This window comes from Aspergillus novofumigatus (assembly GCF_002847465.1).
Source record: "Aspergillus novofumigatus IBT 16806 chromosome Unknown P174scaffold_4, whole genome shotgun sequence".
Taxonomy (NCBI): Eukaryota; Fungi; Ascomycota; class Eurotiomycetes; order Eurotiales; family Aspergillaceae; genus Aspergillus; species Aspergillus novofumigatus.
Window position 1 is genome coordinate 1278264 of NW_020194277.1, and position 24960 is coordinate 1303223.

At 50.6% G+C, this 24960-nt stretch overlaps 8 protein-coding genes across 8 annotated transcripts; 4 read left to right on the forward strand and 4 right to left on the reverse strand.

Moving 5' to 3' along the window:
* Window positions 1-51: 51 nt before the first annotated feature.
* P174DRAFT_512188 (ubiquitin-protein ligase RKR1) lies at window positions 52-5601 on the reverse strand. Its single transcript, XM_024831859.1, has 8 exons — window positions 5116-5601; window positions 4666-5059; window positions 2886-4614; window positions 1987-2831; window positions 1519-1935; window positions 1090-1463; window positions 731-1030; window positions 52-672 (listed from the first exon to the last, which is right to left on the reverse strand). Exons 1-8 carry the CDS (start codon window positions 5413-5415, stop codon window positions 151-153), a joined length of 4881 nt encoding a protein of 1626 aa, XP_024682531.1. The 5' UTR covers window positions 5416-5601; the 3' UTR covers window positions 52-150.
* Window positions 5602-5767: 166 nt separating this feature from the next.
* P174DRAFT_441208 (TFIIH/NER complex ATP-dependent 5'-3' DNA helicase subunit RAD3) lies at window positions 5768-8508 on the forward strand. Its single transcript, XM_024827253.1, has 4 exons — window positions 5768-5814; window positions 5885-6341; window positions 6388-6504; window positions 6554-8508. The coding sequence occupies exons 1-4, from the start codon at window positions 5798-5800 to the stop codon at window positions 8345-8347; spliced, it is 2385 nt and encodes a 794-aa protein (XP_024682532.1). The 5' UTR covers window positions 5768-5797; the 3' UTR covers window positions 8348-8508.
* Window positions 8509-8528: 20 nt separating this feature from the next.
* On the reverse strand, window positions 8529-14058 carry P174DRAFT_406228 (DNA-directed RNA polymerase I core subunit RPA190). The gene is made up of 4 exons (XM_024824096.1): window positions 13804-14058; window positions 13228-13719; window positions 10397-13172; window positions 8529-10338 (listed from the first exon to the last, which is right to left on the reverse strand). Exons 1-4 carry the CDS (start codon window positions 13986-13988, stop codon window positions 8746-8748), a joined length of 5046 nt encoding a protein of 1681 aa, XP_024682533.1. The 5' UTR covers window positions 13989-14058; the 3' UTR covers window positions 8529-8745.
* A 146-nt stretch (window positions 14059-14204) lies between these two features.
* P174DRAFT_441210 (U4/U6-U5 snRNP complex subunit PRP3) lies at window positions 14205-16274 on the forward strand. The gene has a single exon (XM_024827254.1). It carries the CDS (start codon window positions 14343-14345, stop codon window positions 16113-16115), a length of 1773 nt encoding a protein of 590 aa, XP_024682534.1. The 5' UTR covers window positions 14205-14342; the 3' UTR covers window positions 16116-16274.
* On the reverse strand, window positions 16135-18507 carry P174DRAFT_441211 (RNA-binding snoRNP assembly protein NAF1). The gene is made up of 2 exons (XM_024827255.1): window positions 17097-18507; window positions 16135-17076 (listed from the first exon to the last, which is right to left on the reverse strand). The coding sequence occupies exons 1-2, from the start codon at window positions 18420-18422 to the stop codon at window positions 16384-16386; spliced, it is 2019 nt and encodes a 672-aa protein (XP_024682535.1). The 5' UTR covers window positions 18423-18507; the 3' UTR covers window positions 16135-16383.
* An 82-nt stretch (window positions 18508-18589) lies between these two features.
* Window positions 18590-20646, forward strand: P174DRAFT_460079 (dolichyl-P-Man:Man(6)GlcNAc(2)-PP-dolichol alpha-1,2-mannosyltransferase; the record flags this gene model as incomplete). Its single annotated transcript, XM_024829839.1, has 5 exons — window positions 18590-18759; window positions 18818-19490; window positions 19540-19592; window positions 19625-20333; window positions 20386-20646. 5 exons carry the CDS (start codon window positions 18590-18592, stop codon window positions 20644-20646), a joined length of 1866 nt encoding a protein of 621 aa, XP_024682536.1.
* A 483-nt stretch (window positions 20647-21129) lies between these two features.
* P174DRAFT_369391 (heme-dependent oxidative N-demethylase family protein) lies at window positions 21130-22606 on the forward strand (the record flags this gene model as incomplete). The annotated part of the gene is made up of 5 exons (XM_024822280.1): window positions 21130-21334; window positions 21393-21495; window positions 21545-21597; window positions 21655-21778; window positions 21841-22606. 5 exons carry the CDS (start codon window positions 21130-21132, stop codon window positions 22604-22606), a joined length of 1251 nt encoding a protein of 416 aa, XP_024682537.1.
* Window positions 22607-22812: 206 nt separating this feature from the next.
* P174DRAFT_420516 (exonuclease V) lies at window positions 22813-24751 on the reverse strand (the record flags this gene model as incomplete). Its single annotated transcript, XM_024824868.1, has 2 exons — window positions 22813-24296; window positions 24391-24751. The coding sequence occupies 2 exons, from the start codon at window positions 24749-24751 to the stop codon at window positions 22813-22815; spliced, it is 1845 nt and encodes a 614-aa protein (XP_024682538.1).
* Between the last annotated feature and the right edge of the window lie 209 nt (window positions 24752-24960).

A 24960-nucleotide genomic window follows, 5' to 3' on the forward strand; every position in this document is an offset into this window, starting at 1 on the left:
TTGATTTGAGACCGGCAGAATTAATGGAGGAGTCAAGGGCAGAATAGCTATCCATGCAATGTTTTATTTATACCAATCATCCCTTCGATCGTCATCTGTCTAGACCCCCGCGCAACGCCGTCTATGCTATGTAAGAACCCACGATCCTATCTATACATATACAAAGTTGTTGCGGCACAGAGGGCAGGTACTTTGGTTGCTGCTCTTGAACCAGCGGAAGAGACACACCGAGTGGAAGGTGTTCTTGCAAGTGGCGCATCTCTTATTCGGCGTCTGCATGTCCGTCGAGATCACCGAGTAACAGATGGCACATTCGCTCTGGCCCTTCAAGGCGCCCTGCACGTTCTTGCGGAAGGCCATCAGTCCGTCCACAAGATTGCCGTTGGAGAACATGATCACACCCTGAATGGTGAGCAGCCAGCTCTTCCACTTCCTCTCGTCGACCAGCACTCGGCTCCGCCCCACAACGAGGGCAGGCTGCAATGGATATGCTGGAGGGAGGGAGATCGACAGCGCAACCGGAGGCGACTCTTCATCAACAGGGATGCTCGCGATGATCTCCGCAGTCTTGGAAGATATCTTCACTGAAAGCGCGCGCTCTTCGTTTGGATCCTGCGTGGCCATCCAGTCGTCCACCCCTTTGAGAGAGTCTTCGATGATCAAAGGCGAGATCTCAAATAGTCGTCAGTACCGTCTTTTCAAGGCAAAGTAGATCGCAAAAAGGACTTACAAATCTCTCGGTCCACGCCTCAACAGGCCCTTTTATGCGCTTCTTTGTGTCCAGCCACCAGTTCTTCGTCATATTGCCAAGGTGCTTCAAACACAAAAAGTATAAGTGAACCAAAAGCCACTGGATCTCTTTCTCTTGAGTCTCGGATTGATCAGGTTCAAAGGAGCGAATGTCAAACCTCGAAGCATCCACCAGTTTACTGTGGGACTGCTGAAGGAAATCAAACATGAACTCTAACAAGGGACCAAGGCTATCGTTGTCCTTGATGCTTGCAACATATTGCTCCTGAAGCGGGAGAGACTATTGTATGAAAATTAGCAACAGCTTGATTGTGTACTCGAAAGCGTGTCGACACATACCGCGTTGACAAAGTGGTCAAATACGACTTTCCAGCTCAGCAAATAAGATCTTATACTGGTCCAGATCTTGTCATCGCCATCCGCAAGAGTGATCGATTCCATCGTGGGGGCTTCAAGTAGCAAAGACATGAGCTCATCAGGAAGCCTGACCACAGACTTGGATAATGCCACATCAAATGAGACTTGCTCTTGCACTGATGGGATATAACGGTGCAGGAGAGTAAAAGCTGCACGTTGGATAACTCGGCTGTCAGCTGTCAAGAGATGGAACATCCTACTCGGGTCTTCGAGGCTCTCGACAGGCATCACCTTGATCAAGCGGCATAGCACTTCAACGGTAACATCCCGGGGCTGATGGAAAGCAATGGTGCAGTCTTCTTAAAGTCAGTCCGTTGCACATCTCAATGTGAGGGATGCATTCTAGCTCACCAAATTTTGTAAGGGTTGAGGCTAAGCCGTTGAAAAGGACCGTCTTGCGTTCTGACCAGGCGTCTTTGACATCATCATTGCTGTCTTCTTCAGCAACGATTGACCTCAGGCTTGCGAAAAGCCTGAACGAAGCAAGGAGTAGGGGGAGAGCTTCATCGGCCCCGCTAGTCTCGCGCCAAACCGTGCTGAGAGCTTCCATGCAGTCTTCCCAATGCGATCCATATATCTCATTCAGGCAAGGAAGGACAAAGGTCAGGGTATGCATGATCTCGGCTTTGATATTGAGCGGCAAGTCCTCGGACTGGAGACATTGTATGAGATGCTTGACAAGGAAGACTAGACGCTGAGTCGGAATGGTCGACGCCACGTTTATTTCCCCCGCAAGAAGAAGGTTAAGCAAAGACAGTTTTCGGAGACCTTGAAACACATCAGTAGAGTCACCAAGGGATGATCCTAGTAGCAACCTACCTTCCTTCTTCTCATCTTGAGGCTTCAAGCCCGTAGAGTCTGCGATCAGTTCATTGCACAGCCGGTTGCCCGTCGGACTTCCTAAGATGGATTCCCGTAAGATTGCCACCCAGGATGCCGATCGAATGGCGTTCGAACTTCGCACTTCCCTGCAAAATTTGGTGATCTCCTCTGTGGATTTACTCTTGTTGGCGGAGTCGATGCTGTTCATCAGCCTGACAAAGGCTTCTCCAATACGATAGTCCGTCGGAGAGGTATTGTTTAGGGCTTCGAGTTTGTTCTGCCAGAAGGACAGGATTGTTGAGGCGGTTGCCGCATCTCTTTTAGATGGACGGTCATCTGAGCGCGTCCACTGCTTGATCACTTTGCGGCCATCGTAAACAATCTCTAAGTATTCTTCTCGTTGGTCTGAGTGCGTTAATCCAGTAATACCGTTGCAATTTTCAATGCTCAAATCGTCATCAATCAGCTGTAAAGCCAAGGGTATGAAGTGAAACAGTGTCTCTCGCTCCTCTGCTGACAAATTGCCCGTTATATCGAACGATGAAAGAACACGAACGGTGAAATATGCGAGTCGGAACCCAGACGAACAACCACTGGAATCACGGGGAATAGTGTGGTACTGTTCCTTAAGTGTATCTGATACCTCGGGTTTTACTAGATAAACAGTCCCGCCAAGCGGACTTGTGATAGCTGTTGATGGGCGAGGAGGAAGCTCCAGGAACGGCCGCAAGGCTGTCTCCCACGTTTGACGAGAGGGCAAGATGTCTTTAGCGATGGAGGCCCGGGCCTCCGGGTCAGCGGCACGAAGCAACTCTTCTGCTATGCTTAGCAGAGATCCAATCCTTGAAAGATGTTAGTTTAACCGGATATCCTTCTATTCTCAGCTCAGAACTTACGAAAGAGATTCCTCATTGACGTGATCGAAATTGTACTGCAAGATCTCAAAACTCGACTTGGCGCTCGTCTCACCGACCCCAATCTCTTTGAATTTTGTCAGCACTGACTCTGCAAGACTGGTCACTTCCTCGTCAGAAGTTTCTGCCAGAAACAGAAGCTTTCCGGCCAATTTTGATCCGTGGGCTCCGGCCTGAAATTTGCTAAGCGCATCCGGGACAGATTTTGCAATCTGAGACAGCCCATACAGCGCTTCAAAAACCTTTGTTGGCTCAGACAATGAATCAACGATAAACAAGAAAATCGAGTTTGTTAGTTCGCCGTGTGATGTCTGGTTCTGAAGTGCTGCGATCACGATTGGCCAGTGGAATCGGCTACCTCTGCACGCTTGGTCCAAAGCCCGTTTGATCAATGAGTCAAGACCTGTTTTGTCATGCACTTCTTTGAGATCGAGAGTTGAAAGTAGCTTCTGGACAGCATGTGTATTTGATTGCTCCGGTTCGGATTCCGCCACTCGTTCCACCACTTTCTCAAAGCTAGAGCCGAATCCGTCCCAAGAACGACAGGACAAGATGACTGATATGAGGCGGTCAGCCGATGGTGAGGACAACAATTCGGGAGCATCATTCTGAACGAAATCCGCCAATTCTCGAGATTGTTTTGCAATATCTGCAGCGTTGCGGATCATCTCTTCAACGACCGCTGCAGCAGCATATGGCTTGCCATTCCGAGAGCGCAATACTTGCAGGCAATTGTCCAGAAGTGGCAAGTTTGTCTTGCCAAGAACGCTGGACACGGAAGCTTTCGACTCAGTATCGGCTACACTTGCAAGTACTAAAGCCTCCAGAGCAAAGAGTCGTCCAGCTTGCGCACATACAGCATCTTGTGACGATCTGAACTCCTTTGACTGCTCTGGAGCGGATAGTTTGACGGATTCGAGCAGACCATCGGCTAAATCGGTCCACAGCCGCTGGAGTTCGTTATAATAATGGCTTTTAGCTAACGCGACAGAATACTCTGTGCAGAGAGCTACAGCATTCTGATTCGGGAGCGTCCATTGCGGCGCATTTTGCTCTGCTCTCACGTGTTGAATGACTAGAGGAGATACCCTGGCGCGCAAAAACGTGTCCCTATCGCTCTCCGGTAGTGAACTCGCTAGCCAAATGCCGGTCTCAATGTAAGACTTCCAACCCACAGCTTGATTCTGCCGCGGCTCTTCTCTTGAGTTCAATCCAAGTTGAAACGCCTCCGTCAGCAAAGTTGCACTCGATAGCCCAATCATGCCGTCAGTAGATGCCTGCGGATCAGTTTTCGCAAGCACTTCCGCAGGTATAATCTGCAGTAGTTGGCGAAGATTTGACCAGAAGGAGCCCACGCCTCCCTGAGAGCCTTTCTGGATGTATTGAAGGAGCCTCTTGGAAGACGTAGTCTTTCCGGAGTAATCTTCCGTCCACAATTGTGGTCGGGCTGAAGTTACTTCCAGCAAAGATTCAGAGAGGTCGGAGGCTGAACCCAATTGATTGATGGACAAGGATTTGCCAATCAGAGCTGAACTGATGATCCTCCAATCCAGCTCCTCGGGTTCTTTTGCTACAGCAGACCTAAGCAAGACATAGACGGACTTGCGAACAAATGGATCGTCATGAAAGCAGAGGGACCACATCGATTTGCTATTCAGTAGATTCTCCACTGTGGTCAGATCCTTTTGGAGATCTTCGTGAGTCGAATTTGCTGAATAAAGTCAGCACGGCTGAACGATTTCGGGAAATGATACACACACACCTATGACTCGATTCAATAGCAGGAGAGCTGTTCCTACTACACGAGCATACTTTGCCTCCGCATCATCAGGCTTCACTGTCCTTTCATCACTCAGTGTTTGAGGAGTCTGTTGCAGAATAACATCATCTACAAAGTCGAGAATTGAGCTCTGGTAGACTTTCCATACTCCGTTTCTTTTCTCTTCGTTTGTGAACACCTCCATGAACGACTCTAAGGCAGCTCGATGCACGGGTCGGTCATTATCGTAGAATCCTGCAAGCCATGCCCCAATCACCTTAGGCAAATATGGGGCTATCCTTTTGCCAACAACACAGGCAATGGATCCTTGAGCTGAATGAGCCGTCTGCCTCACTCTACGGGAAATGTCAATCGAGGCCCGTGGATAAATTTTGATCTGCGAAATACAATCAACATCAAGTTTCTGTCTGCAAGATAAGCTTGTAGCCATACCCAAGCATCCAAGAACCCGTCGTCAAGAGTGGCACCACGACTTTCGACTGTCGATACATAATCTTTAATCTCATCTAATGCTTTTATTCTCGTAACTTCATCCTTCTTCAGGAAGTTCTTAAAAGAAATGGCCAGCTTCGCATCCGCAATCCGCGACAGATCTGGTGGCGCGGTCACATATGTGAGCGAGGAAGGGGCTCTTCCTGCACTCGCGAAGGAACTGGAAAATCCGCCAAAAGATCCATATGCACTGGCAGCAGCACGGCTGCTGGAGGCCTGCGATTTGAACTTTTTGCTCATAGTAATGTGGGGTAGTGGAGTAAAAAAACAGCGCAAAGAATGAAAAAGGAGAGTAAAATAAGGGATAAATGAGTGAATGGACGAGGATATTCGTGGCTAGATAGTCGATGAGCCGCAATTGAGAGAATCATCCAAGTCCAGAACAAATTCTTCGCTTCATCTCCAAATCGCCCTGGCAAAACGTCACTGATCTCTGTGACTGCCATATCAAAAAGCGGCGTGGTGATCGGGCTCCCGATAAGGAGATCACGTGGGCTGGTGTCATCGATTGCCTAAAGAGGAAAGGTCAGATTTCGGTCCGACTATGCTTCTGTCTTTCATGAGAGAAAGAGAGCTCGTTTTCTGTCAGGCAGCAGCACCACGGTGGCGCTCTACTCTCACAATGAAATTCATGATTGAGTAAGTCTTCAGATGTTAAATCAGTCACTAGAAGCAATAAGCTCCTCTAACAGACCTTGTTATCCATTAGTGACCTCCCCGTCCTGTTCCCTTATCCTCGTATATACCCCGAACAGTATGCCTACATGTGTGATCTTAAAAAGACCCTCGACGCCGGGGGTCACTGCGTGCTGGAGATGCCGTCAGGCACAGGAAAGACCGTTTCGCTACTGTCGTTGATCATAGCATATCAGCAGCATTATCCGGAGCACAGGAAGCTCATCTACTGCTCTCGAACAATGTCCGAGATTGAAAAGGCGCTGGCTGAGTTGAAGGAGCTGATGAAGTTTCGCACCCAGCAGCTGGGGTATACGGAAGATTTTCGAGCTTTAGGTCTCACCAGTCGAAAAAATCTGTGCCTGCATCCGTCGGTGAAACGAGAGAAAAGTGGCACTGTCGTGGACGCGAGATGCAGAAGTTTGACGGCCGGTTTCGTTAAAGAAAAGAAGGAGAGAGGCGAAGATGTCGAGCTATGCATCTATCATGAGGTATGCGCCGACGTCCTAACTGTGGTAGAAACTCCTGACATTTTAGAACCTCGACCTCCTTGAACCGCATAACCTCGTTCCTCCCGGCGTCTTCACTTTAGATGGACTTTTGAAATACGGAGAAGAACACAAGCAATGTCCCTATTTTTCCGCACGGCGCATGGTAATATGCTGTTCGAAGTCCTTGTCGGTGCGTGCTAACACAGGTTCAGATGCCTTATTGCAACGTCATTATCTATTCCTATCATTACCTCCTTGACCCTAAAATCGCGGAGAGAGTGTCGCGAGAGCTTTCTAAGGACTGCATAGTAGTATTCGATGAAGCACACAACATCGACAACGTATGTATTGAAGCGCTGAGCATCGATATCACCGAGGACTCGTTACGGAAGGCTACGCGGGGCGCAAACAACTTGGAGCGGAAAATCTCCGAGATGAAGAGTTCGGACGCAGAGAAACTACAAAACGAATATTCAAAGCTCGTCGAAGGTTTGAGAGAAGCGGAGCAAGCGAGAGACGAAGACCAGTTCATCGCGAATCCGGTTTTACCAGATGACTTGCTGAAGGAAGCGGTGCCAGGCAATATACGACGGGCGGAGCACTTTGTTGCCTTCCTCAAGCGCTTCATAGAATATCTCAAGACTCGAATGAAAGTCACCCATACTATATCCGAAACGCCACCGTCATTCTTGACACACGTCAAAGACCTGACATTCATCGAGCGAAAGCCTCTACGTTTCTGCGCCGAGCGGCTTACTTCGCTAGTACGAACACTAGAGCTTATTAACATAGAGGATTATCAACCGTTACAAGAAGTTGCAACGTTCGCGACTTTAGTCTCGACATACGATAAGGGGTTCCTGTTGATTCTCGAACCATTCGAGTCGGAAACAGCCACGGTACCCAATCCAGTACTGCACTTCACTTGTTTGGACGCCGCTATTGCGATCAAGCCCGTCTTTGATCGGTTCAGCTCCGTCATCATCACTTCTGGAACACTCTCACCGCTTGAGATGTATCCGAAGATGCTCGGCTTCCCCACTGTGCTGCAAGAGTCGTACACTATGACGCTTGCACGCCGGTCTTTCCTGCCTATGATCGTGACACGAGGCTCAGACCAGGCCCAGATTTCGTCTTCATTCCAGATCCGAAATGACCCTGGCGTCGTGCGCAACTACGGAAATATTGTCCTGGAATTCTCACGCATCACACCTGACGGTATTGTTGTCTTCTTTCCATCTTATCTATACATGGAGTCGATCATCAGCATGTGGCAAGGGATGGGAATCCTAGACTCAATATGGAACTATAAATTGATTCTCGTTGAGACCCCTGATTCACAAGAATCGTCTCTCGCCTTGGAGACCTACCGAACAGCATGCTGCAATGGACGTGGTGCCATCTTGTTCTGTGTCGCTCGAGGAAAGGTTTCCGAAGGTATCGATTTTGACCACCATTACGGTCGTGCGGTATTATGTATTGGAGTTCCCTTCCAGTACACGGAATCTAGGATCTTGAAAGCCCGCCTTGAGTTTCTGCGCGAGAATTATCGAATCCGGGAGAATGATTTCCTATCGTTCGACGCTATGAGACACGCAGCGCAGTGCCTGGGTCGTGTCTTGCGTGGCAAGGACGACTACGGAGTCATGGTGCTAGCTGACCGTCGATTCCAGAAAAAAAGGAACCAATTACCCAAGTGGATCAGTCAGGCCATGCTGGAAAGTGAAACAAACCTGAGTACGGATATGGCTGTGGCTACTGCGAAGAACTTCTTGCGTACAATGGCCCAGCCATTCAAGGCCAAGGATCAAGAAGGAATATCTACATGGAGCTTGGCTGACATAGAACGGCATCGCGAAAAGCAGATGCTGGAGGAAGAAAGAGTGCGCAGAGAAGCGGCCGCCAATGGACAGGCCACGAACGGCACTCATAATGGTGCTGCTGCCGCTGCGGACGAATTTGATGACGATATAGACGAAGACCTCATGATGTTGGATGCACAGTAAATTGGGTTGGGCGCATACATCATTTTCTTCTGCCAAAAACAACTCTGAGACCTTTGAAGCGGATTTTTGTATATATGGGATACTGGATTATGATACCACGGGGTTTTCGGTGTATACTACCTGTAGTACATTAGGTCCTTCTGCTAGAACTGGAACTGCACATTATTGATTTAGATCGTTTCAAGAGCTTGATATAGTAAATTGATTGATCTATTCATCTGCTCACGGTGTAAATGCTATCGGAAAAGGAACAAGACTTTTCTTGGATTCCGCTGAGACAAACTCCGAATCGTAGGACACATCAAACATACAAAAGATTTGGATAATACACAAGGAAATACGCAAGCATATACAATAATCGAAAATCATATAGTATGACATGCACCAAAAGCGCCCAATCATGCGACAGGAGCAAGCACGTCGAAGGCGCCCGTGCCAACCATGCCAGACCGACCTGCCACGATCCTGCTGCTAGGGCTCTTGAGGTTATCGAAGTCCCTCTCGATCACAGCATCCTTCAGGAAACCGACGGTAGTCTCGAAACTCATCTTGGCCAGAGGCGACGAGCTATCCTTGACGAGACCATTACGGTTAAAGGCACGGAAACCACCAGACTGGGTCATCACGTCACCGATCAGATTCAGATGGCGGTTGTCGACTGAGATACTGTGACCCTGGAAAACGTCGGACATTTCTCGCACGATAGATGCGCGCGCGGCCTCAACACCGTAGAGCATGAGCATGTGATGGATTGAGTTGGTGTAGATGGAGTGAGGTTTGATGATATCCTGGTAATCGCGCATCGCGAGCAGGTTGACACCCTCGGTGATGACATGTGCGGGCTCGCCCTTGACTGGGTTCGCCTCGACATACGTGCAGTTGCCGAGGCCAGGGATAGACTGGATGACGGCGCTGCGAGCGGCCTCTTCGACCAGAGGCAGGAGGAGGAGCTTGGGAGTGGAGATGTCATACTGCAGCTGGACAACGCATGATGTGCCCTTGCTGGGATTGAACTTGAACTGTGTGACTTCGCCATATTTGCCCTTAATATCCTCCTCGCGCAATTTGGTGTCTTTCGTCTCATCGTCTGTTTCTTCGTCGGAGTCGTCCTCCATATCGACATCAGAATCCTGGCGACGGCCCTCCCCACTTTCGTCCTCATCTTCGTCATCTTCTGCAGCATCCTGCTGTCGGACCATGTCGATTTCTTCCTGCTCGGGACCTTCGTACGAGACCTGGTTCGACCGGTTCTGACCGCTCCTCGCCCGCTTGGCGTCGTCTTCATCATCCTCATCATCGTCTTGTGCGGGTTCCACCTCACGGTCGGGTCCCCGCGGCCCTTCCTCGATGACGCCCACGGAAACACCAATCTCAGGCTGAGCCGTCGAGAAGCTCTTCAATGACTTTTCGTCATTACGTCTCTTGAGCTCGGCTCTGGTGAGCTTAACAAGCTTGGGAATGAACTTGTTCTGCAGAGTGTTTTGGACGTCCTTGGTTGTGATCGCATACTCTTTCGTGTACTCCTCTGCTGGGAAGAAGGCAATCTCGACGTCGTAGACCTTGGAGCGTGAACCGGCTGCGGCAATTCTCTCCTTGACTTGAACCTTGTCGATCACCTCCGCAATACTGAGCTTGCTGATGGCCTTTGCAAACCTCTCCGAATGTTCCTTCGACAATTCTTCGTTCAAGATCAGCGTCATCGTAGGCGTCATGATGTGAGCGCTTGCAGTCATGACAATTTCACGCAGACGGGGAATACCCAGCGTCACGTTCTTTGCCGAGTGGCCAGCCAAGTGGAAGGTGTTCAGGGTCATCTGGGTTGACGGCTCTCCAATAGACTGACTCGCAACGATACCGACTGCTTCGCCAGGATCGACAACAGACTTGAGATACTTCATGTTCATCAAAGTATTGAATGCCTTCTTACTGATGAGACCGTCGATATTCTTCTTCTTGTCTCGAAGAAGTTTGTCAGGGTTGGCGTCCTCGTACTGCAGCTTTCGTTAGTCTCCAATATGTGGAATGAGAATGGTAGCAGATGTCCCATACCTTCTTGAGTGCCTGCGAGAATGCTTCGGATGTACTACCCAGGTTACCTCCAGGGTGGTAGACAGACAGCACCGGGTCCATAGCGTCGACCTTTCCTGTCTTGCGGACCTTCTTCATGGCATCCTTGTGCCAGGCTGTCACCTCATCCTTCTCCAGGTTATGGAAGTCGCTTGTAAGGTTGACAGACTGCATGATAGAGACATAATTCGAAGTCAGGAAATCGAAGTCCTTGAGGTGCACTTGCTTTGTGATATCAAGTCCATCCTCTCCGTACAAGAATTGAACGATGGAACCGTCTGAAGACTCGCGGACAGATGTATCGTACTCGGCTCTCAGACCTTCCATACCCTTGATCAGACAACGCTGCAGATATCCAGATCTAGAAGTTTTGACGGCAGTATCAATAAGACCTTCTCGACCGGCCATAGCATGGAAGTAGTACTCCTGAGGCTTGATGCCAGTCAAGAAACGGCCGCAGACATAACCACCGGCCATAGGGTGAGTATCAAAGGCCCTGAAGGACGGCAACGTCTTGCCACTGATCATAACAGGTACACGTCGACCTTCCAAAACCTGTTGTCCCAGGTTGCAAGAAATCAGGTTCGCGTTGACACCTGAACCCTTAGCTCCAGAAATAGTCATAGACTGCATCTGATTCCACGGGAAAGGCTTGGCCAAGCCATTTGGAAGGCAGGCCTGAGTGATCTCGGTAGAGAGCTTAGCCGTCCGAGCGTTCGAGACACTATCCAAACCACTTTGCTTATCATCGTCCCGAAGAACGTCTTCCAATCTTCGGCGCAGTTCGGCATCTTGATCAGGGACTGTGGTTTGGTCCAGGGTCACGTACTTAAGAGCGACCTCCCGACCGATGCTGGCAGCTTGACTAAGCTTCTCTTTACGGAGACGATCACCTTCCTTGGTCAATCGAAGATCATCGATACCGCAAGTGAATGCACGCATGTTCAGATATCTTGTCAAGAGCCGTCCGAGAATACTGATCAGCCGTCCGGCAATGGTGTGGCCGTAGACCTCATGGATGGCATCGATAAGACCGCCAGCCGTAGGGCCGATTTGCTTCTTGTCGAGAATACCACACAGCATCTCGCCGTCTTTGAAGATTACAGTGCCTTCCTCATTGCCCTCGCCCCATCGGTCTCCAGGAGTGGAAGACTTGCTCTTCAGGTTGAGACCCGCTCTTCCCGGAGGCATGATGTTTTTGAGAATTGTCGTAATCACTTGCTTTCCAGTCCAGAGACGCTTCGGTTTCAACAGAGTAGGCTCCACAAGCTGAATCCGTTCTGTGATTGTATGAGAGTTCTCAGGTCTGAGACAGCTGTAGAGCAACTCATGATAATCCTCCTCGTCGAAAAACGCGTCTCGACATGTGAACCACGTTCCCATCGAGATGTGATCTTGAATCAAACCTCTCAAAGGCTTGCCAGATGTCGCCACAAGATACTGGTGGTCGGCATCTGCAAGCATCATAGCTTCAGCTCGAGCAAGTTCGTTTTGAGGGAAATGCATATTCATTTCGTCACCATCGAAGTCGGCATTGTAGGTGTTACAATTAGCGTAGTGCATCCGAATGACTCTCTCATTTGCCAGCACACGAGCCTTATGACCCATGATGGACGGTTTGTGAAGCGTAGGCTGGCGGTTCATGAGGACGACATCACCAGTGGTAAGGTGACGGTAGACCTTCTTGTTACGTGCTCCCTTCATACGCCAATTCGACGGTGCCAGTAACTGATTGGCCAAAGCTGTTCGCTCATCAAGACTCTTGAATTTCAGGTTGGTCACTTGGCCCAATTCGTTTTCAATCGCAGTGGCACCCGGATATTTGTCTGGACCATTGATGACTGCCTGCTTCATTTCCCAGAAGTTGTGATTCGTCACAGGCTCTGGATAAGTGAGCTTTTTCGCGAAGACCAGTGGAACACCAATCTCGTTCGTTTCAATATTGGGATCGGGAGAAATGACACTCCGAGCAGCAAAATTGACACGTTTGCCCATCATGTTCTTTCTGAACAGACCCTCCTTCTTTTCCAAGATCTGCTTGATACCGTTGGCGGCCTGGCCTGCTGCCGGGCCCGATGCCCCTCTCTCCTTGTCAATCAACCCGTTGACAGTATCTTGGAGCTGTACGATAGCATGAAGGAGGTCGCGGTAATCACGCATTCGAGTGACTGAATCGGCACCAGCATTCTGTCTTTCCTTGCTGATCTGATTGATGATGTCACAGTTCTTCAGAATTTGGGTGAACGGGGTGTTTTGTTGTGCTTCCATAATCTCACCGGGTCCTTGAGGGGCAGCTGGTCGATATTTATTCGGTGGCACCAAGATGTTCTTGATAAAGAACATGTCCGGGCTGACTTTAGCTTCCTTTTTGGGAAGCGGCCGAGAGTTGTATATAAGGCTCAGAATCTCTTTCTCCTTCTCGAAGAGCAGTACCATGGCAGCATGCACTTCTGGCGAAGGCATATATTGTCCAGCATCGCCAGCTGCTGACTTCTTGCTTTCGGCTTGTGCAACGACGGCATTGCCGCGAGCGACTTCTTCCTCAGCGCCATGTGATTCAGAAGCTGCACTAGCCGTATCAGAAATGCCATTGGCCATGGACTCTTTTGCCTTCATATCAAACTTCTTGGCCTGCTGGAGAAGAATGAGGGAGTTCGGCGCTTGGAATCCGGCCTGTACCATAGCTAATCTGGACTTCTCGGGCAGAGGCTTTCGGAAAATCTTCGAAAAACGATCTCTCCGGTAACTGGGTGAAATTCTTTTGCCCATCATCAGCAAAATAGCATGGGAAGAGTGATAACGACATAACATACCCGCTGCAGCTGCAGCATTTTTTGATGCCGACGAGATCCTTGAAGAACTGCTTGACCAAAGTGCGTCTCTGCTCCGCAGCCATGGGATTCTTCGCACCAGACATAATACCCTTCAGTCTGCCGGTCGCATGTGCCTCCCGAATCACCTTCTTGACGTATGCATTCCTGCGAGCGACGAGGTCATCATCGTCTTCTTCCTCGCTGCCTGAATCCTCGGCGTCCTTTGCAGACTTCTTCTTGTTTCCTTGACCAGTCCCCATCGCCTCTATGGCCTCAACTTCGTCGACTAGTCCGTATTGTAGGAGTCGTAGCTTGCACACATAGGCGTTGATCTGAACTCGGGCCATTTGGAAACGATGGCAGTAGACACATTGCGCTCTAAGTAGTCGGTATAACTGATCGAAGAAAGTGACATTGTAAACGCGAACAGGAAGCTCAATATGTCCAGGATGGCCAGTACAAGACCACGAATTCTGACGGCAGGTCGTGCAGCTAAATGCGGTCAGCGAAAAAGAAGTCCGAAGTAGCGATAACCAGCGAAAGGTCTCGTAGAAGGAGCATAAGTGTTGGACTTACACATGATCTCCCCAAGCACCCAGAGCCGGATCGTATAAACCACCAGGGACAGGATTATTAAAAGAATCCAAAGTCGGGGTATTGTGAATTCGCTTTACGGAAATGGACTTGATATCTTCATCCGAATAGACTCCGAATTCAATACCCGAAATTGACGAGGCCACAGGCCGTGCGAACGTCGCCATGATTACCTGCAGCTCCTTGAGCGACAGAAATCGCTGGCAGTGCGATTTTCTTTGGCTGCTGGCCTTGAGAAATAAATGGCGGATTCGTTCGGCGGTGATGCTGCAAAAAAGTTGACTCCAAGAACTTTTTTCTGCCGTGCCCTACCGCCAAGCGGTCCACTCATGCTCACCCCGTGATCTACGATTGATTTGTTCCGCATCATAATTATCCACTACCGTCCATCCATTCTACCTGTACCACCTCCCTGTCCAAGTAGCTACATTCCGGGAGTTGTGACGTTCGTCTTGTCAGCTCTCATATATCATTCCTCTGTCATTCGTGGGTGAGTGGACCGTGGTTAGTCTGGTTGAGTCATGGCGGACGTGTCTGGCAACATGCTGAAGCGGCCTCGTCCCGAGGATGAAGACAATAACGCACAGAAAAGAACTCGTTCCAACGATGGCTCGCCGTTGCCAGCTCAAGGAGGCAACGCTGCCGCCGGCAAGGTGGACATCGAGAAGATGGTGGCGGAAGCGAGAGCGAAGGCAGAGGCCGTGCGCGCCAGACTTCAGGCCGCCAGAGGCGGAGCTCCAGCGCTCACACCAGCAGCTCAAAACCCAAGTCCTACTCCTCCTCCCGCTACCTCAGCAATGTCGAAGCTAGAACAAATGAAAGCGAGAGTTGCAGCAGCTACCGGACGTGCCAACGCGGCTGCTCAGCAACGGACTCCTGTTCCACCTCCACCACCTCCTCCCTTCGACGACGACGATGGTCCGTCACGGGCCCGCGGCGGCCTGGATGTTGGCCTTCATCCTGCGCTTCTCTCAGACACTACAGAGTTTCGAAGTGGTAAAGGACGGCAGTCAGCTCAGTCCAAGTTCGGGACAGGCCATCGGACTGACTCTCCACTGCCTGGCACGAAGGATCGGGCTGGACTCGATTTGTCAGGGCCTTCGCTCGAAGAGATCAAGAGTAATCCCTACTTTGATCCAAGCCTCGGTCCTAAAGCTACTATCGCGAAGCCGAGACAATCCCGGCAACTGATATTCAATCAGAAGGGCAAATACATCCAGCAGGCGGCAGCTCTACGTCGGCAAGCCCTACTGGAGGATATGAAAAGGCGCATCGCAGAAAGAGCACGACAGGCTGGTATTGATGAGGATCTGGATGTCGAGAAAGCATTTCTTGTGCCTGCGCCTCCGGCCATCGAATGGTGGGACGAGGGTTTGGTGAATGGCAACGATTACTCTGCTATCGATGACGAACGCAATCTCAAGATCGACACACCTGATTCTATCGTCACTCCCTACGTGCAGCATCCGGTTCTTCTCGAGCCTCCTCAAGAGAAGCATATGCCAGGACAAAAGCCGATGTATCTTACACCGAAGGAACAGGCAAAGATTCGGCGTCAGCGACGAATGGCCGATCTCAAAGAGCAACAAGCGAAGATCCGATTGGGTCTCGAACCGGCTCCTCCGCCAAAGGTCAAGAAATCTAATCTCATGCGGGTTCTGGGCGAAGAGGCTGTCAAAGACCCTACTGCAGTCGAGGCACGTGTGACCCGAGAGATTGCAGAGCGTCGCGAAAAGCACGAGACTACAAATGAGGCTCGGAAATTGACAAAGGAGCAAAGGCGAGAGAAAATTGCCCAGCAACAGGAGAAAGATGCTGAAATGGGTATCTATGTCTCCGTATACCGAATTGACAGTCTTGCAAATGGGCGCCATCGTTTTAAAGTCAGCAAGAATGCCGAACAGAACGCGCTCACTGGCGTCTGCATCATGCACCCTCGGTTCAATCTGGTCATTGTAGAGGGAGGTGCCCACTCTATCACCAATTACAGGAAATTAATGTTGAATCGGATTGACTGGACAGAGAACGCGGGGCCAAACGGGGTGCGAGAAGGCAATCGCGAAGCCTCTGCCTCGTGGCTGTCAGCAGAAGACGAGAAAACCGGCGCATTGAAGGATCTCAGCTCCAACACATGCAGCCTCCTATGGGAAGGCCAAGCTAAAGCTCGTTCATTCAGGAAATGGTTGGGTGCTCGTGTTTGTGAGACAGACTCGCAAGCGAAGGACGTTTTGGCTCGAGCAAAGATGGAGAATTTTTGGGTTTTGGCAAAAAGTGCGAAGCCCAAGGAAGTGTAAACGGCTGAAGCTATCGATTCTAGTCTTCTTTCGAAGGCACCCATGACAGAGATGTGATCTATTGAAAGCATTGTAATTTAGAAGTAAAGCAACATCATGATGAGCTATAACCATCCAGAGCAACCGTCCTGTACATTCGACAAACACCCAAGGAACAAACAATTTTATAAGGTAACTTTTGAATCCCAACCCAATGCAAAATTCATTATGCAAACCCTGATACCGTCCATAGCCCAAGAAGAATAAGAAGCGGTAGAGGATCAAATTATTATGAGCGCGGCGGCCCCTGATTCGCGTTGCTCAGCTGTCGCAAAAGATCCAATTGAGCCTTGACCTGATCGAAATTCATAGTAGGATTCGGCACCTGAGGTTGTCCGGACGTATGTTGTTGTGGCTGCTGTTGTTGTTGTTGTTGCTGCTGCTGCTGCTGCTGCTGTTGCATTGCAGCTAAAAATAGAGGGTTGATGGCAGGGAAATTTTGGTAGGGATTCGGCTGCTGATAAGCTTGTTGGAAAGGCATTTGGAAGTTGAATTGGGTCGGTGAAGCGCCTTGAGGAAATGCTTGCTGAGGCTGCTGAGCAAAAGGTTGGAATGGAGAAAATTGCTGAGGCATGCCATAGACATTCTGCTGAGCCGGAGGATAGCTCGGCTGCTGGTTATAGTTGGAGGGTTGAACCTGGGCATCGAACGGTCTCTGCTGCTGAGAGTAAGACGGACGGTCGTGGTATGAGCTATGCTCACGAGTTTCTCTTGAGCCTCCTGGACCACGGCCACGGTTGCCTCGTCCACGATCGGAGCCTCTACCCCGACCCCTACCACCACGGAAAGCAGGACTCCTCGAAGATCCCTCGCCCTCGACAGGCGTCTCCTGTTGACTCATCATTTCATGCAGGTTCTTCGGGCGAGCAAGCGGAGTGTAGCCGTCTTCGGCTGCCGGGGAATCGTCGTAGTTGAGCTCAGTCTGGCTAAGTTTCGAAGGACCAGGAGGTCCTTTCCTGCCCTAGATGGCCCGCCGTTTTCATTCCTGGCTTCCTTGCGCTCCTGTCGCTTGTGCTTCAATCTCCGCTTGTACTCGGCCTCTGCTTCGTCATCGGAGAATTCTATCTCATCCTCGCCAACTTCTTCGTCATGGAAGTTCGATGCGTCGCTTCCCTTCAATCCTTTCAGAGGCTGAGTGAAGACGAATGTCGAATGAGCCTCAACGTAGTACACATTCTTCCCCTTGGAGAGACCATGCTCCTCGATAGCGGCAGCACTGGGGAATCGAACTGCATACAATGGATTCTCAACCCGTCCCAAAGTCTCGGATACAACGCCAACAACTGTTCGATCTTCAAGGCAGAGCAGAGATCCTGACTCGAGCACTTGGTATTCTCCGGAAACGTTGGCTGCGATAAGAAGGGTGTTTTCAACGATGGATTCCACATGTCCCAGATGCACAATCTTCATGTCAGGCGTGACAGTAATTTCTGGGATTGGAGGGGCTTCCTCCGGTATTTCGTTTGCGGTCCTCAGGTTGCCGCCTGATCTACCCTTTCCTTCTCCCTCATCATCAGAGCCATTTTCTGCCATCATCAGAATCCGTGCCGTTTCCTCGGCCGAGAGAATCGGATAGTCTTCGTCGTCGTCATCGCTATCATCAGAAGAATCGGTGGTAGAATCGTCAGACGATGATTCATATGGCGAAGAATCAATCTCCCATTCGGGATGCTCCTCTTCCTCCTCTTCAGCTTCACGATCTTGCAAAGCACCCGGAGCTGCATCATTTGTACTATTCTCATCAACACGAGGTTCCTCTGCGGGCTGATTTTTCGCTTCATCCTGCTCAGGCTGTTGCTTGCGTGGTTCTACATCCATCGGCTGTGCGTCTTCAGAAGCTGGCGCCGTCTGTACCTGGTCTGTTGTCTGCGTCGCATTCTGTGTATCCTTCTCCGTTACTTCCTTCCAACTAGTCATTTCGTGGGCCATTTCGTTATGCATGTCCTGTGATGGAGCAGACTCCTCTTTCGCGGGTTGCGGGTCTTGAAGACTGTCATTGATGAGACTCAATCCTGGTATTAAAGGAGCGGGTTTGGATGATGTTGCCGGCTCGCTAGTCATATCCGTGTCCGTAGTAACTTTGTTCTCACTGCTATTATCCACTGGTGTTCGTGCCGTCCAGGGAGTATTGTAGAAATCGCTGCCATCGTCCACGGGCGTCGATGCGATGGGTGGCGTATCCTTCACGCAGGGCCGTTTCGCCGAAGGGCCTTCATCGATGATATCTGAAGCACCTGCAACATGTTCGGAGAGCTTCTGTTCAGCCATTGTAAGCCTCAGAATGCTGTAAAAAAATAAATCCTAAGCGATGATTGAACAAGGTAGTTTTGTGAAGAAACTGATTGTACTTCACGGGAGCACTTTTTTTTGGATCTGCCAAAAGTGCCGCTGCGGCCGCCGAACAAGCTCCGTTATCGTTTATCGTGTCCGTTCTCATGATTTGTCCATTGCCAACCACAATATTAGTACTGGAGTTACGGAGTAGCGAAGTCCATCAACAAGCATCCAGGTTTGATAGTTCTTCTTCGAATAAGAGAACAATCAACATGGCTCCGGCCAGAAAGGAGACCCAGTCAACAAGTGGCTCTCAAAGGACGAAGCGACGGTATCTCAACCTACATGGCATCTCCCGCGTTTCAGCTAACAATCCGTGCTCCTCGCAGCTCCCGGCCAGTTCCTTTCTATCTCCCTTTGAACGTCACACTATATGTGTTCCTTATTTCCAATTTCGTCGCTGCGGCACTCGCTCCGATACAAGACTGCGATGAAGTCTTCAATTTCTGGGAACCCGCGCACTACCTGGACCACGGGTACGGGCTGCAAACGTGGGAGTATTCTCCCGCCTATTCAATTCGAAGCTGGCTCTACGTTTCTGCCCATGCTGTGGTTGGCAAAATAGTGTCGATCTTCTCGAGTAATAAGACATCCGAATTCTATGCTATACGGTTCGTTCTGGCAGCAGTCTGCGCCGCCTGCGAGACGAAACTATACTCAGCAATCTGTCGGACATTGAACCCCAGAATCGGCCTCCTCTTCCTGATCACTGTCGCTTTCAGTCCGGGCATGTTTCATGCCTCTGCAGCTTTCTTACCATCTAGTTTTACCATGTATACTTCTATGCTAGGTCTTGCATCTTTTCTGGATTGGAGGGGTGGCCAGAAGACGGCGCAGGGCATTATGTGGTTTGGTCTCGGAGCAATCATGGGCTGGCCATTTGCTGGAGCTCTGATCATTCCTCTTCTCCTTGAGGAGGCCGCCATCAGCTTCATCGCCGGCTCTCTTGGAAGTTTGTTTGTGGGTATATTCAAGGGCATTATGAGATGTCTCGCTATTCTGGTGCGTTTCTTGCGGTTACTCCTTCTGTGATTCTCGCTAACTGATACAGGGTCTCGAAATCGCGGTCGACTACTTATTTTTCCAAAAATTCGCCGTTGTGCCGTGGAATATTGTCGCTTATAACGTCTTCGGAGGCGAAGGCCGGGGCCTGATATTTTCGGTACAGAGCCGTGGACGTTCTACATCAAAAATCTGCTTTTGAACTTCAATATATGGTTTGTATTGGCCGTGGCTGCTACGCCGATACTTGTTCTTCAGGCTATATTCCGTTCTCAAGCCACCAATGTCCAAACTCTCTTACGGACCGTCACTCTGGTGACGCCATTTTATATGTGGTTGGCCATCTTCACTGTCCAGCCTCACAAAGAGGAGAGGTTCATGTATCCCGCCTACCCTTTCCTTGCACTCAATGCAGCCATCTCCTTTCACATGATCCTCTCTTACGTCGGGTCAAGTAACCCCAAAGAGATCATTGGACGATTGTCACCGAAGGTCAAACTGACCATGGTGATGGCTGTAATTCTTATGGCTATTAATGCCGGCCTACTGCGAACTCTTGGTATGATCACGGCGTACAATGCACCCCTAAAGGTGATGGAGCCGCTGCAACAGTTGGAAACGGCACAATCCGGTGGCTTTGTGTGCTTCGGCAAAGAGTGGTATCGATTCCCATCATCATACTTTCTTCCAAACGGAATGCGTGCGAAATTTGTCAAGAGTGAATTTCGAGGATTGCTTCCTGGCGAATTTCCGGATGCCCCAAGCTATTCGGGTCTCATACAAGGCACCTCGCAAATCCCTGCCGGTATGAACGATCGGAATGAAGAAGATCTTAGTAAATACGTGAGTGACGATTGTCGCATCTTAACTTTATTCCGAAGCTGACACGAACCAGGTCGATATCTCTCGGTGCTCATATTTGGTGGACTCATCCTTCCCAGGACGAGCTGCCACGGAACTTGAGCCTGACTATGTGCATGATGAATCAGAATGGGAGACAATAACCTGCAAGGACTTCCTTGACACGTCCCAGTCAAGCGCGCTAGGTCGGTTGATTTGGGTTCCTGATTTCCCTATGTTGCCGGCTCGTTTCCGCAGAAGCTGGGGGCAATACTGTCTTCTCCGTCGGCGGAACGCCAAATCAGAGTTAAAGTAGACGGCCTGATATCACCACTATCTCTTTTTAGTGTACATAATTCTCGAGCCATTACCCAAGTTCGTGCACCAAATGCGATCTCGCAGGCGAGACACCGCGTGGTCAAGAGAACCACAGGCGGCACTATGACCTTACCTGATTTGGATAAGAAATCCCTTGCGTGACCCCAACCCTGAAGGCAAATAGAGATAAGATATCTCTCCGCACGGATGACACCCGTGCAGACTTACAGTTTACGGACAAGCTCTGTGTTTGGCCAGTTGATGGTCGCATCGGATTAACGCAAATGGAAATCATCCTTGTACTGTCAAGCGAGTCGCCTTTATTGAGCTGGACAATGTGCATACGAATATGGAGTGGCGGGGGACTCTTTATCTGTTCAGTTGTCTCGTCTTCATATAATAACAATTGTCTCTGTGATACACGGTCACATAGGAATTCAAGTTTCCCCTCCTCTTGAACTTTTAGAAGAGAAATGAAATCATGCTTCCTGAACTTGTGCAACTCGGCCAGCTTCACGTCAAACATGCAGCATCTCTATGTTTGGTAGCAACCTTGATCTGGCTTGCTACTTCTGTGCTTCGCTTCCCGAAGAAAGGAAGCGACAGAAGATCAGCATCAGCTCAAGATCTCGGGAGGAAATCGTCTTCGACATCACTGATTCAAAAGCCAAACAGAAAACCCGGAGGTAAGACACGTCTGTAGACATTCGAAGCTCTTGACTCACACTCACTGTCTCTCTGCAGAATGGATACCCTCAGACTTCAAGAGGCCGACCGCCTCTCCATATCCAGACTGGGATGTCCATGCGACCAAGCCGATCCCATATCGACCATTCAGATATGGCCCGTGAGTCGCCTCGGATGTAGTCCTAGATTCCCACGGCTGATGAACACAGGAAGTATTTCATCACTATGGGGTTGAGAAGCATGAAGTGGGATGAATGGATCGGTAAGACATCTCCCCATATCAAACCCATGGCCTCATAGACGCTGACAGAAGCTCTAGAGCTGGACAATCACTACCTACGGTATCATGCCGACAAAGCACGTCGCATCAAGGAGAGGGGAGCGAAATGCTGCAGGACCGCACCGGAGGCGATGGACGGTGCGATTGAGCTGCTGGAAGAGCTGTGCGTGCCAACACCCTTTACCCAGACAGCATAACGCAACCTTACAATTTAATACAATATAGTACCTCCTACCTCCCCGAAAGATACCCCTCCATGTTCCGCAGAACCGCAACAGGCATGGCCAACACCATCACCGGCGAATCATTCAACATCACCCAGCGCCCCCTCCCCGAAGACCCCATGACGACCTGCGCGCGGCTCATCCAAGACGACCTGGCGCTCATGTTCGAAAAGCCAGACGGCGAGTACTACCTGCTCGCGGGCGCGATCCTGCTCGCCGGGTTCTGGCGCCTCGAAGACAAATTCGGGATGCACCTCTCCGAAATCCACACCTCGGGCGACGTCCCGGGCTTCCGAACGAAGCTCGAAAAGGGCATGATGAACTTCTTCCGCCGCATTCGGCCTGAAGACCCCGTACTCCGCAACAACTACTTCATCCAGGTTGACGACGGGCTCGCCTGGTCGCATAGTATCGGCTCCGAGGACGCGCCCGTCGTCTCGTGGAACACCGCGCAGAAGAACAAGGCCATCGAGCATCATTACTTCCGGTCGGAGAGGCAGAGTCTGCGCCGGCTGCCGCGGTCCGGGGCGGTGGTGTTTACGATCCGGACGTACTTTGAGCCGATCACGGAGATTGCCAAGGAGCCGTATGTGCCTGGTCGGCTTGCGTCTGCAATTCGGAGTTGGGATGCGGATGTGTCGCGGTACAAGGGGCGGGAGAAGTACGAGGAGGTGCTGCTGGAGTATCTGGATCAGAAGCATGCGGAGCAGGTCGCTGCGGGCCTGGATTTGGACAAGGAGGATGAGGTTCGAAGTTATCCTTTTTGATTCTTTTAATAGATGTTACCTTACGGCCCATCTGCATTTCTTGAATACTGCCGTATTTGATACGCTCCATGAAATATTTTATTAGTGATGCTATATACACTTATTCTAGTAATCTATCGCTAAACAGGCCCAGCAGAGAACGTACTCCAAATGCAAGTCTATGCCAGATGTCACCAAAATCCAAGTAGAGCTGCACACTGTATGATTCACACAGCACCCAGACTCTTCTGGCCCCTTTTCCGTCTCGCCATGCTCCATTCCCGCTCCTGTCGCCAGGAGCATTCCTCGCGGAACTCGCATATGCGGCACTTCCATGCTTCCATGATCTCGACGCCGCGCGGGCCACGATTACCGCGCCACCAGTCCATCTGATCGGAGAGATAGGATGACATGGAGGTTGGATCGAAAAGAAAGCTACGGCTGCCCAGGACACGGGTGTGGAGGTCTGCCGTGGGTGCGGAAGAGAGATAGCGAGCTGTCAGGAGAGGAGATATGATCGTGGGATATGGTTCCAGCATGCTCGGCTGGAATTCCGAGGGGATAGAGGGCGCAACGGAGACGGAAGGTTGCGGCGAGGGAAGGAAAGTAAGGCGAAGTTGGTCTTTCATAAATTTCCAGAGACTGGACAGGTTATTGTGTTCGAGGAGGATACTGGTTGAGTCCTGGCTTGCGGAGGGGAGGGATCCCGGTGACCGGATGGACGGTCTGCGTGCCGCATCTTCCGGAGAGGGGATGAAGTCTGGATCGAATTCGGAGCCTGAAAGAGCGTCGAAGAATTGATCATTCAGGCCGCCAACTTCGGCGATAAAAGCGTCGGTGAAAGTACGATTGGGATCTAAGTCGTAGCGAGAGGCGAGCGTCTCGATGGACACCTCATCGGTGGTGGTGAGACGGTTCAGCATGTGGTAGTAAATTTGGAGCTGGAGCAGCGTGGGTCGAAACGACGTGCTCTTGACGGTGGGTACGGAGCCGCTGGCTCGCGTTTTGATGTCCGTGAGATAGACTCGAGGGATGTTGACGGCTTCGGACAATTGGGTGCTGGGAGCATCCTCGACAGGCTCATCAGGCTCATCCTTCCACGTCATTTCTGACAGCCTCTTCCCGCCCTGTGAGGGAGCTAGCAGGTAATCTGTCAGAGACATCTGATACTCGGGCATTACCGCCCTCGAGGCCTCCACATCGGCGTAGTATTTGGGGGCTGTCGCCTCAAGCTCGGGGTCCGGACACTCATACGAGAGCTGGTCAATGACTCCATTAACCAGCTCACCATCCACAAGACCCCAGACCTCTAGCTCCCGAGTGAGACCATATTCTCGCAGTGTCCGTAAGCCTTGTACGACATTCCACAGCCTCAAGGCCAACGCATCTTCCTTGGTTGTGATTTCCACAGGAACAGTCGTGTGTACCTCATCCTCGAGAGTTTTGTGAATAGTACTCCCCTGCTTCATAGCAGGCGTTCTCCTTTTTCTCCCATGCTTGGTCAAGGTATACCAGTACTGTAGCTCGCACCATGCAGGAGAGATCAGATCCGTAACGGAAAAGGCCTTGTTGGGTGGCTTTCTGAATCGCTCAATAGGTGATCGAAGGTCAGGCGCTGGACTCGTTCTCGAGTCACCGATCGATTCCCGTTCACGGGCTACGTCTCTCTCGCGTTGTCTTTCGCGGCCTTCGATGGAATCCGGATGCTCCACTAAACGCTTGAAATCAACCGTCAGCCGCCTACTCAGCCTCATTACACGAAAAGACACAAAGAAAATTGCAAGGAATCAAGAAATAATCCTCACCAGACGCGGCGCAAACGTGGCCCGAGATCTGATCTGCCCTTGCCCCAGCAGACGTCGAGACCTGCCAGGTGTTGCGCTTCCGCCATAGAAAACCGGGCTTTTCACGGCCCAGCACGTTAGGCACTCGTTGACTTGCTGGACTTTCAGCATAATCTTCAACATCAGCGACGGCAGTGACGGTTGCCTGTACGGTTTTCGAGGCTGTCGTTGTCGTTGCCGCCGCTGTCGCCGTCGCGGTAGCAGAAGCCTGGGCGGTCGCGTGTTCTGTGGCGACTTTGGCGAGCAGATCGTTCAGCAGTTCTTCTTCATCCGGGGTAAAGTCGGATCCGTAGTCGCTGCTATTGTCGAAATCGCCTGGCATTACAATGTAGGATGTCGGAGGGCAGGACATGCCCGTGATGATGGTAATAAATTCATGTCATGTGTGGTGGGAAGAAGAGGATCTGATCTCTGATCGAGTTCTTATCGTAAAGTCACTCCGCCAACGTCATTTACGGTATCAGAAATTGCTTGCAGTTCTTAGCGCAATTTTTGATATCGAAATAGCAAAGTCTGCAATTCACATTCTTA